We start from the raw sequence: 16,909 nt of genomic DNA on the forward strand, positions 1-16,909 counted from the left end.
ACACACACACCTGCCTTGTAGCTGTACGTCCTCCTGGCACCCAAAGTGCCATGGCAACCGGCAGGCTGATTTTCATACTGATGAGGCGGCCTGGCTGCTGCTGCTGCTGCTGCTGCTGCTGCTGCTGCTGCTGCTGCTCGCTCATCTCTCCTCTCCGGTGTCGCTCTGAAATTTTAATGACCTTCTCATTTTTCTCCACTTTGCTCTCAGCGGGCCGTGTTTGTGCGTACGTGTCATGAGTCTCGGCTCCGGTGTTCAAACAGACCGAGTGTCCGTTTGACTGTTTGATACCAGAGGAGAACAAAGGCCGTGTCATTGTCAATACATTTCTTAAAGGGGCATGTATTTTTACACCTGTGGCAGACCACCTCCCATCTGCTCGTCAGGTTAGCGGCTCCGCCTACGTTTTAGCTCCTGAAAGACACTCGAGTTTGTAACGGGTTGGGGTGTTCTGAGACGCGGCAAGAGGTCGTGATTCAGGTTCAAACCCGCTCGTTCTGAAAGGACGTGTCACCCTGAAGAACAGGGTGTATAACGCGCTCTGAAGCCATCTCACTCTTCCTCTGCCCCTCTGTGCTTTGTTCCAGGAGGACGAGGCCGGAGACGAAGAAAACGGCCGGATCGAGCCGGTCGGTCGAGCCGACTCCTGCATGGACCACACCCCCGTGAGGTCACTAGAGTAAGTCCCTCAGTCGTGCATCAGCTCCGCCCACTTTCTGCCTCTCTGTGTCCTCAACATTCCTGCTGAAACCCGATGACGGACTGCAGTTTTATTCCAAAATGGGAAAAGTAATACCTTTTCTCTCTGTCACTAAAAATCAATAAATCTGAACATTCACATTTGCACATTCATTGAAGATTGAACTATCCGTGTTTGTGCAAATGTTTTTTTTCCCCCAAATACATTTGGAATGAAACTCATTTTAGTGTCCCCACACCTGCATAACCCTACAAGAACATTCTGTTACTACTACTCCGTCCCTCTTCTGTAGTCTTGGCCAACTTTTCAGTAATTACAACGTTGGACTCCACAGATGTCGCTCAGACAGCGGTGTTGCCGTGTTCCCAGATCCCTGCAATTAACCCCAAGAGCTCAATTAAAATCAAATAGGAAACGATGGCCAAAACTAAGAAGAAAAAGTTTTCCCCTTCAGAGCTGACCTGGGTACAGCCGCTCTGGCCTCCCTTTCTCTACATAATGAGTACTTTGGAGGTAGACCAGCAGGTGCTATATTGTAATCCAGGTTTGTTTGTGGAAAATCTCATTTCAACCCCGCGTTGTGATTTGCATAATTCTCTTTTGTGGAGGCAAAATGATCCTCGTCTCGCCATCGGAGCTCTCCCACGCACTAACCCATTCAGCTCCCGTTATTAACCACTGTTTTGTTTTGTTATTTTGCTCTGTTGCATGCTTCCAGTTTAATATGCAGGTATGGTACTGTTATTATTCCTATGATTTCCCAGAGACTCTGGCTCCCCCCCCCCCCCCCCCCGCCCACCTCTTAGTTGTCAACAAGGGGCCCATTTTCCCTGAGCTAATCATAGTCATTGTATCAAAGCTGTGGGCAGATTAGATTTGGCATCTTGTAAAATGTGCCTGTGTTTAGATGTTTGACAGCCGCGCTGACTAACGGGCGAAGAACGCCGCCGGTATAATATATAGCACTTTTGTGCGAGTCTGTTCTTTCCCTGATAATTCCTGTTTGTTACCGTAGTAGCGAGCTAGACCGCTTTTTCAAGTCACTCATGGCGACATTCATGATTATCTCGATAGTTAAAATTCACCATGATCAACTTTTTTAATCACGATCAGCAATAAATTCCTATATAGTTCAATCCCGAGTCACCTCTGTCAGCGCTGTTGCAGTTCTTTGCACTGTTAGCGCTGTTAGCTGCTAGCTCATATTCTGAGCCGTGTGGAGGCAACCCCTCGATCACAGATATGCTCTGAATTTGAATTATTATAAAGTGTGTTGCTGTTTTTCAGCTATGCGCAGCAAGTTTGCACATTAACAGTCGTAACCAAGTTTCACGTTTCCTGGACCAAGAACTGATTTCCACCTTAAAACGTCAAAAGTCAAAGCGTTCGACTTGAACTCAAACACATCTTGTCTTTTTTCTGACGTGCTGCAATGTGAAACAAAAGAGGAGAAAAAACAACAAGTAGCATCACGCACCAAGCGTGTTCTTTGAACACTTTGAATAGCGATTTGTGGCGCATTCCAGTTGAACATCTGCAGCACGTAGGATGAAGACTGTGTGACACAAGGAGGACGGTGTTACACTGTGTAGATAAGTGTCTTCAACACGTACGTCAGACTTTAGCATCATTGTAGGATTGTAGCTTTTCTCCGACCCCAGCAAACCTTTGCAGCATTTTTCAATTCAAGTGCATCCTTCTTCAAGTTCTCAGTCTCTCCTGATTCCCTGACTTGTGTGTGAGGGTTTTGGTGTTCCTAGTTATTACTTACGTGAGTTTGATTTATTTGGATTGCTCTGTTTTATTGTCTTTTTGTCAGTCTCCTCCAACACCTTCTTGCTTTCTGATTTTATTTCACTTTTGTTGTCGTCATCATCATCATCATCTCATTTTCCTGTTTTGTTTTTCCCCACATGGTGTCTCCCCTCTCCTCTCTCCTCTCCCCACCCACCCTGGTCTCTCCATCTGCCATCCGTCACCGTCTCCCAGAGACATAGTCAAACTGGTGGAGGTGTCAAACGACGGCGGGCCGCTGGGAATCCACGTGGTGCCTTTCAGTGGCAGGGACCGCAGGTAACACTGACCAGAGCAGAGGCGTGGTGCTGAGTAAAGGAGTGTCCACAGGGCCTTACACACACCTGAGAAGGCTCAACAGAGAACCGAAACCCTTTCAAATAACTTACTATTTGTGTAAAGATTGGTATGAAAGGTGTTTTATTGAAAACTATCTTATCAACTTAGTCCCTACATTTACAGTTCTGTACTTTAACTAGCTGTGTTTAAAAAGAGAGAGAGACTAGTAACCAAGTAATCTGTGGGATCTTTTCTATTTTTGTTCAGGAGAGCCCAATGTCCCACTTTCTCCCTTTAGCTTAAAACGTGTCAGCCTTATTGTAGACTTGTACAAAATTAATTCACACTTGTTGAATTTGGTTTCACATACAAAAACAATTGCATCCAACCTGGAGAGAAGTGTGCTGCATCACATGAGACACGCAAACACACATGCATACCAGACATTCCTCTTTGATGCCCACATGTAGCCACTTCATCACTCATACAAACCCAATGGCACGCACGCTCACACACACGCTCACACACACGCTCACACACACGCTCACACACACTCTCACACACACGCTCACACACACACGCTCACACACACACACACACACTCACACACACGCTCACACACACTCACAGGTTTGACGGCATCGTGAAGCCATTTTGCCAGTTTACACTCATCAATCATGCTTGTTTAGGGTTCGCAGGTGACCGTCATCTTTTTCTCTCCGGCTGCTGTCACATCAGCTTTACATGATACAAAGGACACGTTGAACAGTGCACACAACACACACACACACACACATACCTGCAACATATTCTGTAGCATGGAAAAAAGCTGTGTAGGAATTAGAGGAATTTCACATCTGGTTTAAATTTACCCAGAGAGTCAGTTTTAGGAGCGTTGTTATCCACGTCATACAGCCTTTCATAGTCGCTACAAGACTCCAGTTAAAAACCTCAGGAGAGTTGAGTGTACAACATCGTTCAAAGCTGACATTTACATGGAGGTGCTTTGCATTATTGAAAGAATATTTAGAGTGTATCAAACCAGCGTGGACCAGTTTGAGTTGAGTCTTAATCTTCATGTGTTTTTATAGAGCAGAGCTGTTCTGCTCAGCTGCAGCCCCACAAACGTCTGAACTTTCTTTATGTACGACTCTTTCCCCCGAGACTCGATCAGCGACTTCAGACTCGCTGTCGCGCTTTATTGAAAACCAAGATTATATCACTTTTCCCAACTGGCCCGACTCAATCAACCTAAAAGCACATTTATAATGCACTTTTCAGTTATTGGGGAAATGTCAGGGTATAGGCGTTATCCCAAGATTAAGATGCCCGGCTTTCATCAGAGAAGTAGCCCCTCCGCTGCAAATCTCATTGTGTTCTCACTCAAATTCAATCAGCGAAATTGTCTCTGAACTTTTTTCAACTCCTGGACTTTTCTGCCCCCCCCCCCCCCCGCCTGTAATCGCATTCCCATTCATATTGAATGATAAGCCCCAGGCGAGGGCGAGCATTGAACCCTAAAATCAACCCAATTTACCTCAGAGAAAGACCCCGATGCACAGGGACACGGGCTGTATAACTGAAGAGGAGTCGATTAGGTTCGGGCCCTCTTTCCTACCCGCGCTTGATTTTTCCTCTTCTGGCTCAGATCTGAAATCCGCGAAGCGCCCTTTTTCAGGCGAAGTCTCGCTGCGGCGGCACAGGGAGGCACAAGCCGGTTTGCCACGCCGGATTACAGCGTGCGCGATGGACCGGCCCGCTATCACGGTTTAACCGTGCGGCTTTCTGTCGCTCTATCTTTAAAGGAAGGGGCAGCAGTGTTCCTCTGAGGTTAGGAAATGAACACCTGCAAAGCATCGCCCCCCCCCTCCCCCCCTCCAGCAGAGCTGCAGTGGAGTTGTTCAATCTGTTGATTGCCTTTGAATAGAGCAGCCTCCTCCCCCACACAGCCCCAAAGCACCCTGATGTGATGCGACTGCTTTCTCACTGGTACACTGATGATGCAAATGACAGGACCACACTGTACGCATGATGAAGTAGAGGCAGCAACGAGGCTTTTTCTATTTTTCTTTTCTATTTTTGTTATGGAAAAAGCTTCTCATCAACATGCCGGCACACACTGATTCTTGCGTAGCTGATTGTGTGAACGGGGATGTTTGTGTTCAGGAATCCATTTTTATAGCGGCAATAATAAAGATGCCACAAATCAACAAAAGTGTGAAACACAGAGACTTTGAGTGACCGTTAGAGTCCTTAAAGGGATTTGACCGGTGAGCCCACTAGACACAGACACGTACAGAAGAGGATTTTCCTCTGGACACGATATCTTTGGCAGGGTTCCGTGGTAATAATTCCAGTCCAGTATAGTGCACCTCAGCTCCGTCCAGCCACATTGAATCATCACAGACGTCGTCTTGCATCTTGCTGACATGAACTTCTGCACCTTTCAGGACTCTTGGCTTGTTGGTCAAGCGTCTGGAGAAGGGAGGCAAGGCCCAGCAGCAGGGCCTCTTCCAGGAGAACGACTGCATCGTCCGAATCAATAACGGAGACCTGCGAAACATCCGCTTCGAACAGTAAGACGGCAGCTCATGGGAACCCCCCCCCCCACTGCTGGGCTGTGGCGGTCCCGGGGCTTCCTGTGTGACCTTCGCTTCTTCCCTCGTCTAACACCTCCAGCCCTAAACCCTTGCTGTTATCCTGTCTCCTTATGCCTTTGTGAGCCTCCTCTCTGCCTCGCTGCTGCTGCCGGTGCACAGGCTCCTCCGCTGCCCGTCACTGTGCTGAGCTAACCTTTCCCTGTTTAACTCCCGTAGGTCACATCCCCAAACCGCTGAAGTGGTTCCCCCCTTGCAATCCTCTAAGCCTTTATCCCCCCCTGTGTTTCGGTAACGTCTCCGCTGGACTCCTAATGTAACACCTCTCTCGCTCCTAACATCCGGAGCCTCTGCTTTCCAGCTCTGCTCTCACGCTTTCATGATACCTTCCTAACCAAACCCTCCTGCTAACTCCGCTCCCTGCGTGCATGCCTCCACGCTGCGTCTATAATGTTGCCTGCTCAGAAAGCCAGTGATGCATATTTGTGTTTGATTCTGTTCTCGCCCGTCAGCATACATGTATCTTTTCAACTTCAGTATAGAATTCATATATGATATGCATTTAAGGCAGAACCACCCACACACACACACACACACACGTTTTATGATCATGCATTTCTGTCCCATGGGACTTTACATGCAGTATTATATAATAAATTATTTTTAAAGAAATCAATTAATCTATCTAATCAATCTTATCTATCTAGCATATAGTTTTGGTTTCATTTGTTGAGGCTTTGAAGTGTCTTATCGAAGTGATTTTTATCACCATTTTAATCTCTGCCGTGATACAGGGGAGCTTCACTTGAGTAGAAGCGTCTCTTTCGTGAAACAGAGTCCCTGTATTTTGCATAATACGAACATCATGCTGTCAGCAGTTCCAACAAAGGGACTACTGCTTTGGTAGAAATAGTTTCAACACTCACTACCATTGTGTTGGAGTGGAGGCAGAAATCTAGATAAACACTTGGCAATCACGACGGAAACGTGTGAGAAATTATACAATTTGGGTGAACCATGAGTCAAGCAATGGGTGGGAATAAAGCTTCTATAGATTGTGCTGTTACAGGAGCGTCAACAGTTGTTATTTCACACTATTGTTATAAGAGAGCAGATTACATCGTGTCCGGCACAAAACTCAGCCTGAAATCGTAAAAAGATGCCGAGACAAGACCCCCGGGGAAGGTTATTAGTGGCTGGGAAATTCTCTCGGAGGGGGCCACGTTTTAGTCATTCCGGGGGCAGCGGGGGCAATAGAAACTCTGGCGACCCCGGCATTTTCCGGAACGTCCGTGCAGCTGTCAAGGCGCGAGGGAAGAGCGGTACCCAAGCTTTCTTTTATTGAAACAGGTGGTGCTAACCAGGCTCCGCTCGACAGGGTGCTGACAGTCAACATAAGTTCCCATTCACACCTACTGTACATGAGCTCCCAGCACAAAAAAGGGGGTTTAAAAGAGGATTTTCTACAAACTATCCGACAGATAGAGGTCTCCTTCGTCTGGAGCCAAGTGAGGGGATTATGTGATGGAGCTGTCGGGGAGGGTTCGGTCTCTTTTTAGAGCCGCTCACGCTGGAAATAAGTATTAATTAACATGTCAGAATGTTCAGGTGGGAGAAGATGGGTTTTATTTATATAGTGTGTGTGTGTGTGTGTGTGTGTGTGTGTGCGCGTGTGTGTGCGTGTGAGGGAGAAACATCGGCTAGATAGGGTGCTTCTCTTGGCAAGTTTTGCAGAGAAAAGCGTTTGCTGAGAAAGGCATTTAGGGCATTTAAATATCTTCCTCCTCCTCTTTTTGTCCCAGAGCCCAGAACATGTTCCGCCAGGCCATGCGCTCCCCGCTCATCACGTTCCACGTGGTGCCGACGTCGATGAAGTCTCACTACGAGCAGCTGTCCCACGTCGAGAGGAACCCGGCGTACACCTCGGGCCGCTTCAGCCCCGACTCCCTGACCGGCAGCACGGTCTCCGGCGCGGACCACGCACCGCACAGGATGTCCCGGCACGGCTCCCAACCTCACCCGCACTCGCATCCCCACCCTCTGTCCCACGCTCACCCGGACCACGCTGAGGGCTACACTCCTCTGCCTCACCCGGTGGTCTCCGCAGCAAAGCCGCCGACGGGGCACACCCCCTCGCCTCAGAGGGGGGCGAACGCCACGCCTGCGGGAGGATACAGCAAAAAAGTCGGGAGGAGGCTCAACATCCAGCTAAAGAAAGGTGAGCTGAAGAGAAGTGGGACTACTTTATCACCCAGAGAGGCTGCGATGCTCAGGTCACGTTTCAATAGAACGATGCAGTTGATGGAGTCGTGTTTTTTGTCACAGACAGAGATTATATAGAATAGTTAAATGTTTGAGAAGACACACTGGGTATGGCTAGTTATGAAAGACCCCCAATTATTTTAGGATGGTAGTTTTTACATCATTCGGTTTTTAAGATCTCCTCTGAATCTTTCCAGACAGTCTCCCATCAGGCTCTAAAAACAAAGAGGGATGCTGTTTATGTTCCTGGCGTTCCCATTCCAACTGAATAAACCATCAACTCCCTCATCTCTAACGCATCACAAACAAGTGCAGGGGGGTCGTTTATTTAGAAATGGCGCGGGCATAGAAGCGTGCAGAATGTGAACACTGATGCAACAGGCTTAAAAACAAGTGCAGGGTTTAGCATACTGATGTGGTGGAAATACAAAAGGGAGTAAAACTTTTGGTGACATCTCCTGAGCGCAGCGCTTTGACTGACAGCTGGCGCAGGTGGCGCAGACCTCCGCCAACAGGATACCAGGTGTCGGTGCCAGGTCTCGGGGGGGCCAGAGAGCTCGTTGCTAAGCAGCCGCCGGTGCCCGTGTGCTGTCAAATGCCACGGCACGGCAGTCTGACGGGGGCCGCGCCATATGCCCCGTTGAAGTTCTCGCCCAAATCTGTTCCTTTCTCTCGGAGGCTGAGAATCCAGCCATGAACATAAAGCATAGAAAAACCCAGCTGGTTGTTGCATATTCCACTCTCTGCTTGGTCATAATACAATAATTAATAATAAAAAACAAACCATTCTGTGCACGATGTGGCAGGAGATCTGTCCTCAGTCAAAGATGCTATCTTCTCTCATTCCACCTTTTGTTTGCCGTTGTCGGAGCAGACATTTTCGGGGATTAACGGCAACTCCCGAGAGGCCGCTCGGCTCGTCCGTGTTGTTTTTCGAGTACCGACTGAAGCCCACAGCTTTGACCGCAGATTAAACTCCCGCAGTTGTTTATGCGCTCCGGATCAGACGCCGGTCTCGTCGCAAATCCCGGGGAATATCGGAATCAATCAAAGCATCCCCATCCTGCACAGGAAATTGCTTAGGTATGTCTTAATCAAGCTAATGAGAGTTCTAAAGATCCCTCCTCCCTGTTTAAAGCTGGGAGCACCACAGGCTTTAACCGGCGACCACGGTGCCGCACCTCGTCTGCCTGCGGGAAGTTGATTGGCTGATCAATGCAGGGGATTAGGGAGAGGATGTGAAACGGAATAGCTAAGTGTTCTGCTGCTCTTTGCATGAGCTCAGTCAGGATTAGGGCCAGTGTACTCCGATACAGCAAGGATGCTCATTATTGTTCTCATATTGACTTTGTTTTGAAATCGTACACGCAAGGTCATTTGGAACAGTTTCCCAACGAAGCTCCTTTAAGCACATACATGAAGTGCCCTGATCAGTGCTTGGGGAGAAGGATGGACTTGAGTGTGTTGATCTTGAGCATGTTGACAGAGGTGGACGTGCTGGAATAAAACACAGACTCTGGACAGTCATTTGTTCTCGCCACAGGTTGTTTTTCTAGTTTCTAGCTTCAATTAAATATCAGGCAAAAGTATTAAAAGTCTTCAGGCTGACTGGCAGCGTGTTATTGCATTATTCTTGCTTTAAAAGCATTCAGTTGGGTTGCCTCACAATAAATCCTACTTTAATTATTGACGGTAAATCTACTTGCAGCTCTCCGCTGACAGGACGCACAGTTTCTCTTCATTTCCTGGATTTATATTTAACTTGCTTAATATTAGGAAGTCTGTTTGTGTTGTTGATGCTATGAGATACGGGCGTGTGTTTTCTAATGGTTCATCATGATACGCTCTTAAGGGGCTGCAAGCAAAACTCACAAACGTACAGAAGCAAAATCACATCCGCCCACACGAGCACAGATCAATGAGACCGTCTGAAGATGCCGTGTACTGTAAGTACCAGGTCACACCAGAAACTAGGTGGGACTGAACACTTGGTCGGTCAACTTTCGTCGTTATGTCCAATAGCCCAGCCCTACTTTGTAACCACTCATAGGAGCTTCAGCTCAAGATCAATCCAGATTCCCTCACTAGACCTCCTCACCTTTCTTCTCACCCCTCAGGTCCCGAGGGACTCGGCTTCAGCATAACGTCTCGGGACGTTCCCATCGGCGGCTCGGCACCCATCTACGTGAAGAACATTCTGCCTCGAGGAGCCGCCATCCAAGACGGCCGCCTCAAGGCAGGAGACAGGTTGCTGGAGGTGAGCAAGTGAAAGTGCGCTGATACCTCATGCTGCAGGAGTCGACGTACTAATTTAGTTTTAACTATGGTGCAGATTGGACTATGAAATATGTGCCCCAGAGTGAGGAACTCATACTTTAATAGGGACATGTCACGCTCATTTTCAGGTTCATACTTGTATTTTTGGTTTCTACTTGAACCTGTTTATATGCTTTAATGTTAAAAATGTTTAATGTTCTGAAACGCTCCGTTTTAGCGCCTGTCTCTTTAAGCCGAAAACAGCCCAGTCTGCTCTGAATGGCTTGCTAGGGAAATGTGTCGCACCTTTGCGGAGGTATAGTTCTCAAGCCGTGGGTGAAGATAGGAGCCGTACATTTGAATGAGCCTGCATGTGACATAAGAAGGGGAGCTTTGAATCACGTGTTTCTAATCTAGGCATCCCACAACAATGTGACTGGGTTGTCTTATTTCACATTTTGTGAATTCACTTAAAATCTTTTTTTTTTTTTTTTCATATGTCCCATTCAAATCCAACAAACGGGTATTTTTGATGATTTTTGGTTGAGAAAAATGTCACTAACTCCTTCCTATAACTTATGTTTTGTAATTGAGCATCCTGGAATTAAATCAAAGAACATGTTTTTATACTCTTCATATCTTGTGCAGCAGGATGGAACAGCTTTTATCCCACCTTGCATAAAGGATTACTCTGATTACACGGAACGTTGAATCCTTTGATCCACAGGTTTATTTATTTTTTCTCACTTTAGGCTTTTTTTCAAACTAGTGATGAAATGACGAGTTAATCACCGTATTGGACCAGAACTTTGTTAAAATGGAAGTGAGGATTTTCTGCCTGCAGCCTATTTGGAACTAAACCCAGCCGCTGTGTCTCCTGCTCAGGTGAATGCCGTGGACCTGAACGGGCGGACCCAGGAGGAGGTGGTGTCTCTGCTCAGGGCCACGCCCATGGGCGGGGCCGTGGGGCTGCTGGTCCTACGGCAGGAGGACACTTTCCTCCCCAGAGACGCGGTACGTTTGTCATTCTCCCCCCCGCCCTCAGAACATTCCTTCAACTCTTCGTCCCGTCAGCGTCATGCATTACTCATCACAACGTATACACCCCCCCCCCCCCCCCATGCATGGATAAGTGTAGATTATGAGTGTGTGTACATGTGTGTGAGAATGTGTCTTGTTCGCTCCTGTGCTGTCGTTGGTGTCGTTAATCCCCGCAGCGAGTGCCGCGTCGTCTTCTCATTTTCCCGGCTAACACAACACGCTAGCCGACCACGCAGATCGATCGTCCCGCTCCGCCGCCGCCGCACTTATTACCGAGCCACGGCCAGCCTCACAGGGAAACCTGTAGAGCTCAATCTCTCCTCTTTATCTCCATCACCCTCTCCTCTCCTCTCCCCTCACCCTCCCCCCTGTACCTGTCAGCCTCCCCTCTCCTTCCTCCCGCTTTGTCGAGTTAGCTTCGCCCGTTTCTGCGTTTCCATTTCTCTCTCTCGCTGTGTTTTGCCTCCGGAGCTGACTCTCCAGATTGATGGATGTGGGGATGAACAGACAGACGCAGGGCAGGTAGAAGGCGGAGAGTGGGAAAAAAACACACAGGGCTTGAATATCAATCAGGTGAAATCCTTCACACATTACATCGTACAAACAGCAATACAAATCTCCCAGTGCTGTTTCTTTGGGATGCTGCTTGCCGTCACTCAGTCTGGACAGATGCCTCTCACGGCCTTGCAACTTCTACAAACCGTTGCTAATACCGTCTGTACGTTTGCTGCAACTGTTTGCCGTCCTCGAGGTTGTGTTTTCACATGACGCCAGATGTTCTACTTAATCATCTCCGCGGAAAACCAGGTTTGATTTACCGCACATCTGGATGCTGTTTCAAAGCTGTTTGATGAGGAAGTGAGCTCATAATGGCCGAGGCGAAAAACAAAGAACACTGAGGCCTAAGTGTGTTGTTTTTTTTGTCGATGTTAGCAATCACGTTGGTGTTTACTCCACAGCGGCGGTCAATGGTCCTCTGCTATCTCTCTAGCCCCGCTGGCCGGCTTTAACACACGCCTTATCGAGTTAAAGCATGAGTTATGCCACCAGACAGCCTCGGCTCCCCCTCCCCTGGCGTCATAAACATGGTCTCTCCCGGCACCCTCAGCAGTCACCGGGGGCCATTAGGGGCACAAGCAGCTATTCGCTTGCAAGTGCTGTCAATCAAGCTGCTGATTGGTGGCAATTATCACAGCGAGGGATGCAGAGGAGGCTATTGGCTGTCTGTCGCCACGGGCGAAGTCAGATGAGAGGAGCTGCCACACTGGTCGATACTCATCTTCAGATTAGAGCGGGGCGTCCAGTCCAGCTGACTCTGCGTATAGTTGGTAGTTAGATGGTAGGATTTATTTGATGTGTGGTTATCAGCAGCGGGGGGGGGGGGGCGGGGGGGCTCGAGGGAGACGAGGTCCAGTGCACAAAATGAGCAGCTTCAGTCTTCATCCAAAGCCGCGAGCTGTAGGCTAAGCACTCTCTCAAGGGTTTTAGAGAAAAGGGCCGACAGAACAGCATGTCGGCTAGCAAAAATATAGCAATAACAGACTTTATGCAACAATAAAAACACAAGCTAGATGACTAAGTTGAGCTCAATCAAAACAAGAGAGGGTCAAGAGAGCAGCACATTTCCTCGGCACACGAGTATGAATTAAAAATGGCAGTTACTAAGCTTTATATATTAAACATAATGCAGTGTAATGGAAATAATACAGTCGACAGCTGTCGTATTTGCAGCTCCCACATGCAGCAGGTGTACAACAAGAGAGCTCCTGAGTTCACTCGTGTTTGTGATCTTTGAGCTACGGGACAAGCTGGATAACACATAATGATGGAAATACTTGTTAGGTATTCCACATTAATGTCAGTCCAACGTTATCATTGCAATGTAAATTGGTATTTCTATGCTAATATGCTATTATTCATGCACTGCACATTCATGCACACTTGATGCTTTTACTGCCTCATTTTTTTATTGGTGTTCATTGTGAAGTGATTATACTTAAACACAGTCAGCTTTAAATCAAAGTATAGGTTAAAATCCCCCCCCCCCAGAAAGAAAAAATAGAATTTAATGCAATAAAACATCTTGCAGAAGTATTTTTTGTGAACCCTGACTAGAGCAGCCTGTATAGAGACAGGCTGTATATGTGTAAGTGCACATTTTTAACGATCACTTCTCACCAAATAAAATTGTGCACAATTTATTAGTCAATAAATACGCCAAAGATCAGAGCGTACAAACACTTCTTTTTTTTTTCTTCAAAACTCCGGGAAGAAAACGGTCCACGAAGCCCTTCCTGTTGCTTGTTAGAGTTCGCCTAAGGTCTCGTTTATCTGGATGAACGGAGAGTTTCTTCTTGTCTGGATTGTGGCAGCTGGACGGTACGAGAGAATAATTCGCACTGAAACTGTCGGAGTGCGCGGAGGTTCAAAAATAGGACAGAATCCACTGCGGTCCTCAGCAGAAGATTGTGGCATTTTGTCCTCGCAAACACTTCAGTTGTTTCTGACCCACAGTTTATATTGTATTTCTCTGAGCGAACACCACCCGGCCATCACTACCCATCCGTCTGCCGAGATTGATCATTTTCATATCTCGCGTCCACATTTCCTCGTCGCTCTGCTCCCGTTTGTCCATATCTTTGCCCTTCCACGGCCTTCTTGTGTTCTCTGATTATCTCTTTATTTGTCTGTAAATGTCTCTGCTTGATTACCTGTGCTTCTTCTGTCCCGCCTCCACCCTCTAGAATGCTGAGCCCCAGATGCAAAGCCCCAGAGATGTGGTAAGACTCCGCCCCAACAGCAGCCTGCAATTAAACACACACTTCCCCCCAAACCGCCTCCCCCCGCTCCTTAACGCCTCCTACTCCTTTATTTAGCCTGAATTCTCCTTTGCACGGTGTTATTAATCTCAGGAAAAAAAACACAGAATGTTATCACCCGGTTGGGATAAAACAAAACAACAACTTCTGCATGCATTCAGGGTCCACTAGTAAACCAGCTGGTTCATCAAAGTGCAAGTCACTAGCCATGCGGATAAATGTTAAGTCCGTAACACTAATTCCAATCTCCATCCAGAGTTGCTCTAACAAATCACAATTTCATGGTTCATCAGTGTGGACTGTTTCGGCTGCGCTGCAGAATAATTCGCTCCATCACTCCCCTCAGAGCTGTATTGGTTTGCTTTATTTGTCGGGCTGTGGATAAGGTTGTCAGTGTTGGCCGTCTTGCTGCAGACTCACTCTGATATGTGAGGTGAATAACAAACAGTCGGTTTAGTTTGTGTTCTGCTTTATTGAGGGGGTGAAATGTCAAGTCAGAGCCGACTGTGGCTCTCCCAGGGCCAGAGTGAGAGTTATTATACCCTATATAGTGGACTCAAACGTGTCCCACAATGCATCGTAACGTAGTGTACAACAGACCAAGCACTATATACCATCATGCAATGCGCTGAAGGGCGCGCTAACTTGCACTAAAAGGCACTCCTGCTGGTCAGTAGAGAGAGCGCATCGGCTTCGCTCGGCAGAACCGGAGGATGCCGCCTGGTCACGACGCACCGCCACGGAGGAAATGTGCCTGGCGAGGGCCAATCGGCTCCGAGGGAGAGGTCCCAGGAGGGGATCCTCCCACACAGAGCGGTTGTCCCTGACCCGCCGTTTATGAAACTGTGGGGGGGGCCATAATGAAACATATAGGGAACACTGACTCAGACGAAATCGGCTCGCCAGTGTTTGCCTTCAGCTCTGATGTGTGTTCACAAGCTGCTTTGAATACCTTTCATCGGTAAAGGGAGACCAATAACATTGATTTATGAACAACTAAAAATGACGAAATGTGGAGATATGTCTCCGCCGGACAGAGCCAATACATAGCCTTATGTATCATATCCATAAATACCCAGGCACTGAATGCAAAGAAACATTCCTGATCTGTGGATTGTACCCTGCAGTGACAGCAGATTTAGTTGCATCTTTAAATCAACCTTCTGTGCAGAATCGGTACGTACACGTCTCCAACTGTTACAGGAGAGTCTCTCAAGGCCTCAACGCTACTCCTCACTCGCTACCCGTCTCATCACAGCAGCTGTTAAAAGCACATCTGTCTTCACCGCCGATGTTAAGAAGGCTATTCAGCTTTCCATAACTCTCCATTTACACACCGAACTTAAGTTGTAATTTACAGACCGCGGCCTTCACGTCCTCACATCTGGCCAAGTGCAGGTAATTGGTTGCGTTTTTGCGCGGCGCGCTAGAAGCCTAATCGGCCGGTTAATTTGATTGGCGGTCGTAGCTGCCAGCTGTGTGAATGATCTTCACCGTCGAGGGACCTTATGGCACAACTGTCGGTTATTGCGACTGCAGCTGGCGCACTTCTCATGCGCGCTCGCGTTCAGACACGACGTCGTGTATCGTTCCCATCAGCCTCAAAGTGAGTAGAGAAAGACGCCTTCTGCTGTTCCACGGCTGCTTTGTTAGTGAGAGTTGGCAACACTGTGGGAAATGTCACATCACTGGTTGGCATCCACAAGCTACACAAGGTTTTTTAATCTTTTAAAGGAGCAGAAATCTCAGTTTTGTTTTTCACTTCCTGTTGTTTTGTTCTCAGCAACATAATGGATTATACAAGTCGGAGAGCTCAGCTCTTTTTTGGGGATCATCTGCTAACTGCTGTTTCAGGAGCCCAGTTTGTGTTAAGTGCTGTCTCGTTCTGACAATTTTTCCTGGAACTGATGAAGGCAAATCTTCAGAATCACAATTGCAGTAGATCGACACGCGTATATATTTATGTTGACACGCTGCCTAGTGCACCTTTAAGGCAAAGCAAAAGCAATTGCCCCGTTTTCCCTTGTTTTGGACGATAACCTCCCTAAAAACCAATCAACACCAGGGAAGTAAGCCAGATAGATTGAGCAAACGCACCATCGACCGTGCCCCCCTCCTCCCCCCTCATTTTGTATCTTCTCACCTCCCTCCTTTCCTCCCTTTCTAACTCCAAACCTCCAGATGATCCTCTCTCTCCTCCTCACCCTTTCCCGGAACATCAACCGCCATAATGGATTCAGCGCCTTTCAGATGTTATCTCTTGTCCGGCGCCTCATTTTAAACATCTCGCGGCCGCCAACAACAACAACAACGGCAACAGCAGCAGCAGCAGAGGCTGTGGTGCAAAGCTTTAGATGCAGGGTGTGCTGCTTTTAATGGATAAGCATCCCTTTTTAAGTGATCCAGATTTCCTGTAGATGATGAGGTCATTGGATGTTGAGAGGAAGGACGGCAGCTAATGATCGTTTCCATTAATAATCTCTCGATAATTTTTCTGATTTAATCGATTAGTTTAAAGAATTCCAGAAAATTGTGCAAAAGGTGATGCCTTACTTTTTTATTTTTTTATTGAAAAGTGTTTTTTTACAGTATTTATGATATTTAGAAGGAAAAATTATTGTAGATTAACCAAATAATAGCGCAATGAACAGGCCACATAGTGTGCAATGCACACACTAAATATTGGTGCGTTCATGCCTCATCGTACTGCTAGTAGAGCGTGTTACCTGTGTGCATACATCTAAAGATGCGTCCTCACAGGCAGCTTGCATCGAGGAAGTTGGTGTCAAGAGATTTCAGTCAAGGTTAGGTGCTGGGCTTAGTGGAGCCTCAGCGTATCTGATGATTCTCTCCTGTTATTCCTTCTATTCTCCAGCTCGTCGTACAGTTATAAAAAGGGCAATTAATAATATAGAATAGAACATATTTCACAGACAGCTTTTAGACCTGCAGGTTTGCAGAATTTTTTTTTTTTTTTTGAGGCTGGCATGGCATGACTCATCCTGCGAGAGAGAGAGAGAGAGCTCTGTCGAGGGTTTCACGGCAGACGAAATGCAACAACTGAAGTGGAAAAAAAGCACTCACTTCTTGAAATCGGTCCAATCGGTCCAAAAGTGGCCCATTTTTTTTTTTTTTTGCATCAGTCAACCAGAGGCTGTCAT

The 16,909-nt window shown here is 47.3% G+C and overlaps 1 protein-coding gene across 1 annotated transcript in view; it reads left to right on the forward strand.

Annotated features, from left to right (window-relative positions):
• Nucleotides 1-16,909, forward strand: part of pard3ab (par-3 family cell polarity regulator alpha, b) — a 205,572-nt gene that overhangs the window by 86,352 nt on the left and 102,311 nt on the right. The window contains exons 6-12 of the mRNA XM_076098178.1: nt 588-679; nt 2,690-2,773; nt 5,224-5,349; nt 7,173-7,588; nt 9,750-9,889; nt 10,774-10,902; nt 13,674-13,709. Of these exons, the coding sequence (XP_075954293.1) occupies nt 588-679; nt 2,690-2,773; nt 5,224-5,349; nt 7,173-7,588; nt 9,750-9,889; nt 10,774-10,902; nt 13,674-13,709 (1,023 nt within the window). The remainder of the gene's footprint in view (nt 1-587; nt 680-2,689; nt 2,774-5,223; nt 5,350-7,172; nt 7,589-9,749; nt 9,890-10,773; nt 10,903-13,673; nt 13,710-16,909) is intronic.

Source organism: Anarhichas minor, unplaced genomic scaffold (assembly GCF_050575085.1).
Source record: "Anarhichas minor isolate MPS153535 unplaced genomic scaffold, ASM5057508v1 ptg000024l, whole genome shotgun sequence".
NCBI classification, from domain to species: domain Eukaryota; kingdom Metazoa; phylum Chordata; class Actinopteri; order Perciformes; family Anarhichadidae; genus Anarhichas; species Anarhichas minor.